The sequence below is a fragment of the Crocodylus siamensis genome, chromosome 5, assembly GCF_052110815.1.
Source record: "Crocodylus siamensis isolate JL-2025a chromosome 5, ASM5211081v1, whole genome shotgun sequence".
Classification (NCBI taxonomy): domain Eukaryota; kingdom Metazoa; phylum Chordata; order Crocodylia; family Crocodylidae; genus Crocodylus; species Crocodylus siamensis.
Genome location: NC_143399.1, coordinates 158,781,197 through 158,795,207, shown reverse-complemented (window position 1 = coordinate 158,795,207; position 14,011 = coordinate 158,781,197). Strand labels below are relative to the sequence as shown.

The window sequence follows — 14,011 nt, the reverse complement described above, 5'->3', positions numbered from 1 at the left end:
CTGCTTCTGAGATGGCAAAACTCCTTGCTGAAAGGAGTACTTCTAGGGGCAAGGGGAGGGACTTCTGGTGGCAAAAGTCAGGGGTTAGGGGGCAGGACTTCCAATCACAAGATGGCAACTAGGGGGCAGGGCACCTGTCAAGGGGCAGGGCTACCCAATGTGGCCCTCAAAGGCTTGCCAAAACTCAGTAATTGGCTCTCCACCTGAAATAACTGCCTGGCCCTGCTATAGAGCCTATTACAAAAAAGTTGAATCATCTGTAAAAACCTCTAAGCAGCAGACCTGATTGAAGCCTTGTGCTGAAGGACAGACAGAGCACAGCAGTACAACACAGTGAGTGAGTGGGAGCACAGCTCACTGCCAGGACCCTTCTCTTGAGGGCTATAGACTTCTCCCCAACTAGGCATGTATCACTGCTGCTAAGTCCTGTCAGCCGCCTATGATATTGCTAGGTTGCAGGTATTCTTTGTCAATCTATGCTATGACAGGGGGAGCAGGGTCATAAGGGTAAGGCTTGGGGTGAGGAGGCATTGGGGGGGAGCATGGTACAGGGTGCAGCTGGGGGGAGCAGTGTGTGGGAGCGATTACAGGACCCCACGAAAGTAGCACAATGTAAACCCGCTGTTGCAGTCATAATTTTTTTTTCTACTACAAACATCCTACTGAACATTTTTTTTACTATGGTTGGAATTAAACACCTAAATTTGAACCCAACCCTTCTAACGGGCCTGACAGCAGAGTAGGGACTAACAGAAAAGTTATATTTACATTACGTAAAACATATGGTAGTGGTAACCCTCAAGGAGCAAGCATGAGAGCTACAGGATGAAGCAGCAAGGCTCTGAAGCATCCTCCACCATAGGGACTTCATCAATTCAATGCTGGAGGAGACCTCAAGGACTGCAGAGAAAGGACTGCCTCAGGCTGCAATGGAGAAGGAAGAGGACATGTCAGAAGGTGGAAGCTAGAAGATTGTGACACTTTCCATTGGTGGAAGAGGTCAGGTCAGGCATCTCTGAGTTTGGAAGGATCAACTTGATTTTGCTCTATGAAGAAATGACAGGCTGTCTGTATGGCGGGGAGCAGTGGACATGATATACCTTGAACTTAGCAAAGCTTTTTATATGCTCTCTCATGACATTCTTGCAAGCAAACTAAGGAAGTAGGGTTTGGATGAATGGACTATAAGGTAGGGAGAAAACTGGCTAGATCATAGGGCTCAATGAGTAGTAATCAATGGCTTGATGTCTAGTTGGCAGACAGTATCCAGTGGAGTGCCCCAGGGGTCAGTCCTGAGGCCATTTTTGTTCAATGTCTTCATCAGCTCAGTGGAAGATGGGAAGAAAGACACCTTCAGCAATTTTGTGGATGACATCAAAGCATGGGAGAGTAGTAGATACACTGGAGGGTAGGGCTAGAATTCAGAGACCTAGACAAATAAAAGGATTGAACTTAAAGAAATCTCAGGAAGTTCAATAAGAAGAAGTGGAAGTCTTGCACTTAGAACAGAATAGTCCCATGCACTGGTACAGATTTAGGACACCCTGGCTAAGCAACAGCTCTGCAGAAAAGGATGTGGGGGTTACAGTGGACAAGTTAAATATGAGCCAACAGTGTGCCTTTGTTGCAAGGAAGGCTATCAGCATACTGAGCTGCATTGCTAAGAGCACTTCCAACAGATCAAGGGAAGTGATTATTCCCCTCTATTTAGCACTGGTGAGGTCACATCTGGAGCCCAGTGTTTAGCTTTGGGCCTACCATTGCAGATGGGATGTGACCAAATTGGACAGACTCCAGTGGAGTGCAATGAAAATGGTTGGGGGCTACAAGTCATGTATCAGGGGGGTGGGAAATGTTCACTTACATTAAATGTTATTTGGAGTAAATAAAAGACCATCAGGAAAAAAACCATCCATGATGATTTTATTTTCTTTGGAAATTATTCTGATAATCTTATTGTTTATTTCAGGTCGGAATACACTACTGTGCATCAATACAAAAAATACAGATAATTCTCTGCTGTCCTCTCCAAAACGTCATTTCCATGCAGAAGTCTAATAAAATCTTGAAGACCACCTTTTAAAAAAGAATTGTATACTGTCTCCTTAAAATATATGCTCATTTTTTCCTGTGAATATTTAACATACTTACTTCTCTTTAAGAAGACTAGATTTGCAAAGTCAACTAAGGAGTCTGGACATACAAAATTTCAAGAATATTTCACCTTTCGCTTGAGTTTTCCAAGAATCGCAGAAGCCCAACACCTCTTAGGATTTATACACATAAGCCACAATATTGTCCTAAATACAGAATGGGTATGGTGGGAATTTCAAAATAAAAGTAACACTATTTGCCTCAAAATTTTAGTGATCTCTATATTTTTTATGCATTTTAATCAACTTTGTGTACCAACACACTGTTTTGTGTGAATAAGTATATTAAGACTTGATTTTACTTGCTTTTATTATCTAGCAAATCAGGGCATGTTCTGTCCAGGCAAGCCTAGTCTCATAGGCCCCCTCTACATGTTAGAGATATGGCACAATTAACAGGTTAATTGCGTAATTACCTTAAAACAAGCTCTATGTGCAAAGTAACTATCACACAATAAAAAGCTTCAGCCAGCTATAACATTAGGCCTTAAAAATGTGTACTAATTTTATAGCTGTTGCTATCGAGCTATAATTTGCACATGTAGCAAGGTCTCCCCTGAGGCCAGGAGCCTCATCAGCTGACAGTGGTCCCAGGCACAAGGGCGTACCACACCCAGTATGAAACCCCTGAAAACTCTGGACCAAGGCAGCTGCTGATCCCCAGGGCTCAGGGGTTTGTGAATCCCTCAGGCCCTGGAGATCATGGCTGCCATAATCTCTAGGGCTCAGAGGTGCATAACACCACTGAGCCCTAGGAAGCAAGGCAGCCACGATCCCTAGGGCTTGGGGGTACACAAAACCCCTGAGCCCTAAGGATCACGGCAGCCACAGTCCCCAGATTCCAGGGGTCTTATGCATCCCTCCACTGAGAGGCTCCCAACCACAGGAGCTTTCTTCTTGCTGGTCAGGGGGAGCCTGGGATCAGGCCAATGATAAGGTGTGATGAGATCTAATACGAGATCCTGCAATCAAACTTCTTGCCATACACATATGGCATGACAGGAGGTGCAACTGGGTTGATTGCACATAAGATCCCATTACACATTTACCTGCACATGTAGAGGGGGCCATATTCTATAAATGGTAGAGACATGAGCTGATAGCCAAGCTATTAAGTTCATTTGCAGTGGTACAAAGTGTTTTCCTCAACCGTTTCAACTGTCCCTGCTGGCTCTCCCTCCCTCCCACTTGGAAGGGAGGCAGGGAGGACAAGAGAGTGGAGCCCTACAGAATGCTGAGAAATGAAGAGGAGTCAGTGGTACCAGAGACAGATCCAGTGCGGGGGTCACTGGTATACTTGGCACCCCACTTTGATTCTTGTTCCACCCAAAGTTTAAAACCAACTAGTCAAGCAGTGCTGAGGGAGCCAATTGATTCACTGATGATTATAATTAGAGACCTACTTAATACATAGTTTTGTGGAAACTGCAAAAATTGGAGGTATCCACAATTGCTGAAAAATATTCCATTGGCCATGATTTCCCACAAAATGAACCCCAAAATAGCCAACTAACTAACAAACTAGTGTATTTTTCATATAAAATGCTGTTTAGAATCTCTGAATCTTTAATATGATATTTAGACAATGCAACAATCCCTGAACCCATGCTCACATGCTTGAGACTTACTGACTGTCTGTGGCAAAGGTGGGGCCCCTCCACCAATCTGCAGTGATGGCAGGGCCTCTCCACCCATCTAGAGAAGGGCAGAACTGCCAGTAAATGCCCAAGAAAAATCAGCCCTTTGTGTCGCAAGTAAGCCACAAAAATGGTTCCCGCTTGCTAATAGTAGGCCCCTAATTATAATGTACCTGATGCCTTCTAAATTCTTCATTCCATGGGTATTAATGATCCTCTTTTTCAATGGTTTTGATGTTCTACCAATCAAGTTATTCTTTTTTCTGTATTTCTGTTTGTGTTAACTGCTCCTGAAAATGAAACTCCTATTTCACAGTCCCGCAAATTGTTTTTGAACTCATTCCAATAAAGTTGTGTGTTTTTTATTTAATCTTAAACTGAATAATACAGCCATAGGTCCCTAGCATATTATTAAAGCTTCCAATTTATTTTTAACTGGTGAAGAATGTGTATTGTGTTACATGTGATGATGCACCTCACCATTTTGCACCCCCTTTTCAAAATTCTAAATCTGCCCAAGCGTAACACTACAGCTGTCTACCCATTACATGTGGTACTACAAAGACGTTCCTGTTTCTACTATCTTTGTGGAGTTACAGATACTCTGAACATGTGCAAATTAGCCTTTTGTAGCACCCTAAGAGGATACAAGTGTAATGTGTGTCCTGAGCCTACAACACGCATTTGTCTTTGTGTAAATTAAGCTTACACTTAAAGCTTATTCTGGGGTCCCTTAAAAATGCAAAAATCTCATTGCCTTCCATAAGCCGAGCCTTCATGTGAAATACAGAGCTTTAACCCTATTTTAGCAAAATGATTAAATATGTGATTTCAGTGGAATTACTCATGTACTTGAAGTTGGCCACATACTGAACTGCTCTGCTGCATCACAACAAGGGTTCTCAGCACCTTACATGTCTTAGTCTTTAGTTTATATTGTGGGCCAGATCCTCAGCTAGTACAAATAAACACAGCTCAGAGAAATCCAGTTTAGACGAGGTAAATATTTGGTCCCCAATGCCTTGTTAGGACTGCCCTACTAAGTCTTTATGCATTCCCCTTATATCATAATGCAAACTACATCATGGAATTTCAATTGCACACTCAGAAGAAAAAGGCGTATCTAATATATTGCAACATAAGGGTAATTATTTGGCAATTTAAACATGAAAATCCTAAATAAGCAAATGACATAAATGTGCTTATAAAATGACTCTACAGTGTTGTTTTATGGTGTCATTTGTTTTCATTCTGCTAAAAAAGTTGAATAAATCTACCAACTGGAACATCCATTCTGCAAGTAATTTACAAAGTAGATCATTTTAAACAAGCAATCTAGTTATCATCCAATATTTTCCTTAAAGAAAGAGTAAATGACTATTATAGCAAACCCAAAAGAAATTAAATTGTTATATATTCATATATATATAAACACACACACACACAAATATATACACACATATAACATATATACATATATTTTAATACTGAATTCTTGTCAGTGTATTTGATAAAATATAGCACTTTAAAATATGTGGGAATGACCATCTGAACACTCCACGAGTGTTCTAGAGAAGACAATGTGTTGTTCCAGAATGCTGTGGCACTGGGAATGACTGCAACAGGCATGTTAAACTTTGTATTTCTCATACAATCCACCATCCCAAATCTACCTTTCTAGACCTTTTCGAACAGTCGCAGCATCTAGTATGCCTAGCATGCTATTTTACAATCTGCAACTCAGATTTTTATCACTGCTTCCATTCTATTTCATCCCACGGTTCTTGCACAATACTCTCTATACTTCTGAAGAAATACTGAACATTCAAAATATATGAAACCAAGACACACTGTAAAAGAATATGGCAGAATTTCAATCTTTCTTTAATTCTGGTTTAAAGTGGCAGAGACAACTTTTAAGCAATAACATGACAATTAGTAGGCTGGTTCTTGGCAGTCTCAAGAGATTTAGCTATCCAAACTAGCAGCCTTTTCAGCCATTATTTCCACATATCTTTTATAAACCATCTTCCCAATTATAAACCAATCTACTCACTTCTTGAACAGCAGACAGGAAACGGGAAATAAACTAACTCTCTAATGTTCAAGAAGTGAGTAGATTGGTTTATAGAACATATGTGGAAATGATGGTTGAAATGCTTGCTAGTTCTTATAGCTAAATCTCTTGAGACTGCCAAGAACCATCCTACTAATTGTCATGTTATTGCTCGAAAGTTGTCTTACTGACTGCAGAGATTCTAAGATGAGAGGCTTCCCTCCCCCATCCATGTTATATGGGGAAAAAATACTCTTTTAATTGACTAAATACAATATGTTACTTCTATGTACAGAATCAGTGAAATCTCTATCAGAATACTATGTCCAATTCCAGTGTCTACACCTTTCTGATAAGGATCAATTTGAGATGGTTCAAAGAAATACCACATGAATTGTCTAATGACTAGAAAGAATACCTTGAAATAAGATTTAATGGGCTCAATTTATTTAGCTTTTTGGAAAGGCTAAAAAGTGGCAATCTGAATCTAAATACTAACACAAGTTATCTGATAAAGAGCATTTCAAACTAGCAGACAAAGACATAACAAGGTCTAGATGTCTCTAAAATATAGGTTCTAGTTCAACAACAAATTATAGTTTCATAGTTGGTAGGGTCGGAAGGCACCTGAGCAGATCATCAAGTCCGACCCCCTGCCACGGGCAGGAAAGAATGCTGCGGTCAAATGAACCAGGCTAGGTGATTATCCAGCCTCCTTTTGAAGACCCCCAGGGTAGGGGCAAGCAACACTTCCCTTGGAAGTTGGTTCCAGATCCTAGCCCCACGTCCTTTTCTTGTGAAGTAGTGCCTCCTGATGTCTAGCCTGAATCTACTCTCCATCAACTTATGGCTGTTATTCCTCCTTACTCCCGGTAGTGCTTGGGGGAACAGGGACTCTCCCATAGCCCGCTGGTCCCCCTTGGCCAGCTTGTAGACAGCCACCAGATCTCCTCTCAGACTTCTCTTGTGGAGGCTGAACAGGTTCAGGTCCCATAGCCTCCTCTCGTAGGGCCTGCCTTGCCGCCCCTGATCAAGCAAGTGGCCCTCCTCTGGACCCTCTCGATGCTGTCCACATCCCTCCTGAAATGCAGTGCCCAGAACTGGATGCCATACTCCAAATAAGTACTCAGTACTTATTGAGCTTGATGTAGGAATTACTGAATTTCTTTGTGGTATACATAGATTGGATTAAATGCAGAAGTCTCTTCTGGAAACTACGTTCAGGATGTTTCTAGTCACTTGCCAGACAAGAAGCAGGAATTCAAGTGTAACAGGGAGCCAGAGACTCCCATTACTAGGAATGAGGAAGGCCAGCCTGCTGTCTGGACAGATAAGCAGCTGACCTAAGCTGCAGCAAGAACAACCAAGCTGCCCATCAGCCCTAATGGTGAATACCTGTGCAAGCAATTGACTCACCTGATTCAGATAAGGAAATGCCCCTGGACAGATGAGTTTAACACGTTGGAGGCAGGGGTGCCTGGCAGAAACCTGAGTTCTCTGGAGACAGCGGCCACCTGAGAAGCCTTTACAGGAGCTGAAGGCAGTTGTGCTGACCCAGGGGTGAGGGCTGATCTGATGTTTGTTTACCCAGAATAAGGGAAAGTTTTGGTTAAAGTAATAGCTTGCCTTTATGTTATAGTTAAATCAGTGGACCAGGTGTGGCTAAAAGAAGAGACAAGGAGGCCACAGTGAGACGCCTGAGAGCACACTGAGGGTTAAGCCATAGGGTGCCTGGGAGGCATGCAGCTGAACCCTGCCAAGGGCAGGGGCATGAGTCATTCGAGTGCCTGAGGACACTACAGTATTTGAGCCCTGCTAAGGCTGGCCACAAGTCTAGCAGGTGGAAACCAAGAGGGCAAAAGCTGGAACCAGCCACGGCAATACAGTGGTGGCCTGAAGCTGGGAGGGCTAGGGCCAGAGTCTGAGAGGGGCAGAACCAAGGCTGGAGCCCAAACGCTGAGGTCCCAGACAGTGGGTCTTGGGCTAGGGGCACCCACTTAGAGAAAAGGGGCCGAGGCTGGGAAGGCTGAAGTCCCAAAAAAGCTGACATAATTGGTAATATTTGCGAGCCATGGGCAAGGCTGTAGGGGTGGTCAGAGGCCGCAAATAAAGCTTTAAAGCACCAGGTGCCCGAATACACCAACAGAGCCAAAAGAGGGCCACAGCGTATTGAGAGTGGTTTGGCAGTGGACTGGACTCCCTCTGGAACTTGGGCAGCCTCTTAACTTTTGTGGGGGGGTAGTTAAACAACATCAGTGTGCAGCAGGTGAGTAAGAAAGAAGAGCCCAAGGGACTGGAGGAGGCAGGAGTCATGTAATCATAAGAGAGCGCTACAGTACAACTCGACACTGGCCCTGCTACACTAAGTATTTGGGTTTTCAGATTTAACTGTGCTGCAAATACACTATTAATCTAGAGTAATAAAGTAACCAACCACAGCTGAGTTAATTACACTGTCAGGTATTTTGAAATAAAATCAAAAACTTGTGACAGACATATGCTGATGTATATGAAAAAGTCAGTTAAACAGAGATAACATGTAGTAAGTAAAGAGCAGCCAGGAATTACACTTGATAAGTAAAGAATCTGAGAATATGTTCTATGTAACTGGATAAGGTATGCTCATCAATCAAATGTGAATTTAGGAGCATTTGGTTTCAGCTACAAGAATTATTATAAACGGACAGTTTTGATTTGTAGAGAGTGAATTATATATATATAAATGTATTTTATTTTAAATATATATTTTACTTGCCACCTTTGTTACAGTTTTGAGTTTGTTCTATTTTAATTTTTATAAGATGAACCATTAATGCTAATGCAATAGGCTTCTATAAAAACTAGTTAAATATTAAACTGTATTCAATATAAACACAATTAATACCACTCCAGAGGACTGGGTAGCACAGTGATTAATTCACAGCTCTTTACCTCTGGTAGACTTATTAGTGAACCTGCCTACCTGCCAAGAGATATGAATTTGTTCAGGATTTAGTGAAACCTGAACATTTAATCAAGCACAACACCTGTGTACAGTTTAGCCCAGTTCATTATAATTTCCAGTGATTTATATGATTTTTAGATACAAGGGGCCCAACACTAAGAACCAAGTGCTGCACAATTCTTAGTCAGAAAAAGCTTACTTGCATCCAGAGGAAATGGGTGAAGTAATATTTGTAAGGAATAGGAAAGGTTGTTTACTGTCTTTCTTTTACAGGAATGGAATCAGTGCATAGTAAAAAGTGCCTTTCAATGACAACATTCATTTACTAGTTGTCATAAAATTTGGTGGGAAAATTACTGTGGGAATAATAGTTTGCATATAATGAAATAACTCTTGGCCTTGGAATTCCTCTCTGATTAGAAAAGTTTTTGTTTGCATTTTCTTCAGTTCACTGCTACAATAGTTCTTTTTTACCCCCTACTATTGGCCTTTGGAGTCTGCACAAACTCTGCTCTTGACAGATAAATTAATTGTGCAACCTGAAAATGTAATCAGGCAAGAATGTAACCAAGGATTCCTCAAACTATGTATGCAGAAGAAAGGAAACATGCTAGCTGACCCTTAATATGACTATAATTATGAAGCAGGATGTAAAAAAAAAAAAAAAAAAAATCTGAAAACCCTTAAGAGTGTGGACTAAATACTAACTGATTGTTAAGGTGCCACTACTGAGGCATCACAGCACTATGTTAGTCCCTTTGACTCATTTTGAACGATCTTGAACAAAAGTCTGGTGCCCAGGCTTCTGTGAATGGAAAGAACTTTCTGCCTTTTAAGGGTGACCTAGATTACCTAGTCACTCCACAGAGGGGTGCCTATAGCTAGGGCTGAGCAAAACAGTACCATTTTCTTTCGACTTCCTTTTCAATAGGACAGTGTTTCATTTAGAGTTTTGTTTCATTTCGAAAGCATCGTTCCATTTCATTTCATCAAAAATGTTTCTCTGTTTTGCCACTGTTTTGATGTTTCGCCCATAGGTTATAATATGGAAGCATGAAACTGCCTGTAACTGTCATTTTTTGGTAGATTTGGATGAAAACAGCAGGGATGGTGTCCCCTGCTGAGGCCATGACACCTGCCAAATTTCAAGGAGATAGGTACAGGGGTTTCTGGGACACTGCACCTCAAGCTGCTGACAAATACAACTTGTGATGTGTGACTGTGTGCATGTGTTAAGGCATACCCACACTGGCACTGGGGCCTCTACATGACACAGTAGTGTGCTGCAGTAAGGCTTCCTCCTTCCTTACAGCCTCAGCTCAGTCCACCACTTTAAATGACAACAGGTAATAACTTAGGTAGCAACACCAACAGCATCTCAGGCAGTCAGTCACCGCCAATATCAGAGCAGTCCTTCCCCTCTCTTCCCCCTCCCTCTCCTTACTTTCTGTTTCTCTGCAGGCAAGCCCAGCTTTGGCTTCAAAACTCGAAAGGTTTTGAAACCTTCAAAACATTTTGAATGCCATTGTTTCATTTCGAGGCTGTTTTGAAGCCCTTTGTTTCATTTAGATTTTGCTGTTTCAAGTTCAAAACGAATCGAAACAGCATCAAAATGAAACAGCCGGTGAAATTTCACACAGCCCTATCTACAGATAGTTAACAGGAACTCTTGACCAGGGTGGTTTCTAAAATTTCTTGTCTGGATCACAACAGGATTTAAATACTTCGCTCCTGCCTAGGTGACTGGTCTAAATTGCTTCTGAGCTTATGTAGCTGTCGAGGTACCCAAAGAACTTCTAAAGATAAAGTGAAGGCATCCAATGAATTTGGGCACCTCCACAGTTTTCTGGATGCTGACTGAAGTCAATTTGTCAATCTTTTATTCTGCAAATTCTTTCATTTTTGTAGCCTTACTGGATTGCTTGTTAAAATTTTACAATTTATCCAACTGCATTTCAGGTTCAAATATCTGAGTAACTCAATCATTTATGTTTTTGTTATAGAAGCCTGGAAACAAATTGTATATTCATTTTATCTTGGTTATTTCATTTTTGTACCTTTGCTATTAGGATTTTTTGTAATTTTATTTATGGCTTTTCAATTTGTACCATGGATCTAAATATCTGACCAACTCTACCATTACGTTTTTTGCAAGGAAAGCTAAAAACTTGCTATGGTGTTTACAGATTCACTGCGAAGTTCAACTCAGTACATTATATTCAATTTTGATGGCAGTCTTAATTAAATCTTTTGGTTTTATCATCACTGAATTCAAAAGTAAGTTACGAATTAAGGTTTACCAAATTACCAGTCATCAAAAAGTGAAATGAAACGGTGAATTCTTTGGCTATGAGATGCAGTGATAAACTCTCATTGGTGTGATACACTAGTGTTTTACAGTGATGCAACTGTATGTGTTAACCAGTGGTATAACATACCTCTTTTCCCCTCAACAGACTGATTAGTCAGGTGTATCACAGCAATCACAAAATCTTTCTCCACACTACAAGCAAGATTATATCTTCTCCATCTCTATTCAAGCCCTGTAAATCTACTCGGTGAGTAGAGTAATATATAATGCCTAAACTATTGTGTTTTTAACATAGTAGTGAAGTTTGGTCCATTTCCTTAAGAACTGGTGGTAACCTGAAACAGGGTATTAATAACATAATTTACTAATATATGACATAGTAATACTTACTTGGATATGGCTTTTCAGAGTTTCATGAAGGAGAAAACCTACTTGCACAGCATCTTCTTTCATATCAGTAATAATACAAACTTGTTGTGATAGGTTATCTGTGATCAAGAGAAAAAAAGAACTGAATATTTCATATAAAATACATGAAAGAAAATTACTGATCTGGTAAACTTTATGTTAAAATTCTTCATTCCTATCTGCAATAAAGCCTCTCCACCAGCTGGAAATCTACTTTTAAGAGGATTCATTGCAAGGCAGCTCAGCACAATTGATATAAATCAGAAAATCAAAAGAAAAATTCTGCTCTATTTCTTACATTCTGACAGAAGTAAAAAGCTCGCATGAAGCCTATTCTAAAGGCTACTGGTGTAAATTAAAAGATTCCTAATTGACTTCCATGTGTGATGGATCAGATCCACAATACTTACCTATTTATTAAATACCAAGAGAAGAATTTCATGGAATACTGATTTCACATGGACTTAACTGCACACTAAATGCATTTTTAAAAATTATGGAAAATTTATTCAACTGTATCAATTTAAAAAAAGCCCCAAAACAAGTGACATTTGGGCAGAACTAAGAATATAGCTGGTTAAATTAAAGTCTGTTTTCTACAATAAGTTCCATGTGTTGCCTTTGCATATGTAAAGCTGTTTTGAAATTAATGGAGCTCTAGCCACAGGTTCTACCCCAGCATAGAATAAGTTGCAAAATTAGGGTCAACAGTCATAATCCATCTGATACTGGGGCACAACTGGAGATGTAAAACATTATTAAATCCATTGGCCTAAGTACAATTAATGCCCAGTCCTTTCCTTGAAAAGAGTAGTTCAAAAATAAATTTCGTCTCTTGGGACTGACTATAATTTTAAGATTCCAAAAGTTTCTTCTTTATTTTTTGTTTTTAAATTCTGGCCTGACAGTCATATTGTTTTTAATGAAAGCATTTATCCTTAGATGTTCAATTAATATGGACACTGAAATAATAGAATGTAAGATTTGTGTTGTCTTACGGGTGCTCATTCTGCAAGCAGCTAAAAGATTTATAAATGTGCAGTATAATTATATTGAAAACAGACCTCTACCACACTTCAAGGATAACAGAAATAAATCAGTTGGGATGGATTTAAAAGAGAATATAAAGATATGCTGTAAATACTCATAAAAGCAAGACTGACTACCAAACTAACTATATAATGACTATGTGGCAAGGTTTTTTAATATTTAAAAACATAATACATTCATTCAGATGTCTTTAACATTGTCCAAATAAACTTCCACCTCACTCTCTCTCATATGTTCATACATACTTTTGTAAAGAGTAACAAACACAGAATAAAAAGAATTTAAGCTGATTATTACTATAGTTTATGGTAAACGGCATGATAATTTTCAAGCAATGTTTTGAGAGATATAAAGTTAATTTAATAACTGAACAGCTGAAATAAAAAGTGAAAGGCAGAGATTCTCATATTTACCATGCCAATAATGCACATGCTTTCTTCAGATTAGACTAGTTAGTGAGACCAGTTAGTCTCACTTTTATCCTTAGGAAAACTCTGGAAAAAATCGTAAAGGATCACATTTGTGGGAGCCCAGCAGGGGAAATAATGCTGAAAGGAGATCAGCACAGATTCACTGCAAGTAGATCCTGCCTGACTAACCTTGTTTCTTTTTATGACCAGATCACAAAATGTTTAGATGCAGGAGTCAAGGTAGATGTCATCTACCTAGGCTTTAAGAAGGCCTTCAATACGGTACCTCATTCTGTTCTCATAAATAAACTGACATGCTGAGATGTAGATGACTGCATGGTCAGGTGGGTGGCGAACTGGCTTAGGGATCGCACCCAGTGACTGATGGTGGGCGGGTTGATATCGACCTGGAAAGATGTGGGCAGTGGAGTCCCACAAGGCTCAGTCCTTGGACCAGTGCTATTCAATGTCTTCATCAGTGACTTGGATGAGGGTATGAAGAGCACCTTGTCCAAGTTTGCAGACGATAGCCAATTATGGGGCAAAATTAACACACCAGAGGGCAGGGAATAGATTCAGGTGGATCTGGATAAGTTGGAAAAATGGGCAGAACAAAATAGGATGCATTTCAACAAAGACAAGTGCAAAGTGCTGCACCTGGGCAAAAAGAACCACCAACACACTTACAGGTTGATCTTCTCAGCAGCACAGCAGCAGAAAGGGATCTTGGAGTCATAGCTGACTCCAAGATAAACACAAGTCATCAATGTGACAAAGTAATCAACAAGCTAGCCACACTTTATCATGCATTAGCAGATGCATGACAAACAGGTCCAGGGAGGTGATACTTACCCTCTATGCTGCACTGATCAGGCCACAGTTGGAGTACTGCATCCAGTTTTGGGCACCACACTTCAAGAGGGATGCAGAGAATCTTGAGAGGGTTCAGAAGAAGGCTACTCATATGGTCAGAGGCCTGCAGGCAAGGCCCTACTAGGAGAGACTGAAGGACCTAGATCTCTTCAGCCTTCACAAGAGAAGG

At 40.4% G+C, this 14,011-nt stretch overlaps 1 protein-coding gene across 14 annotated transcripts in view; it reads right to left on the bottom strand.

Moving 5' to 3' along the window:
- Positions 1-14,011, bottom strand: part of CRPPA (CDP-L-ribitol pyrophosphorylase A) — a 239,402-nt gene that overhangs the window by 117,704 nt on the left and 107,687 nt on the right. For all 14 annotated transcript variants that reach the window (XR_016442294.1, XM_090046867.1, XM_090046864.1 and 11 more), the window contains one exon: positions 11,492-11,589. Coding sequence is in view for 13 of the 14 variants with exons in the window: in XM_090046867.1 (XP_089902993.1) it covers positions 11,492-11,589 (98 nt within the window). In the remaining variant the exon portion in view is untranslated. The remainder of the gene's footprint in view (positions 1-11,491; positions 11,590-14,011) is intronic.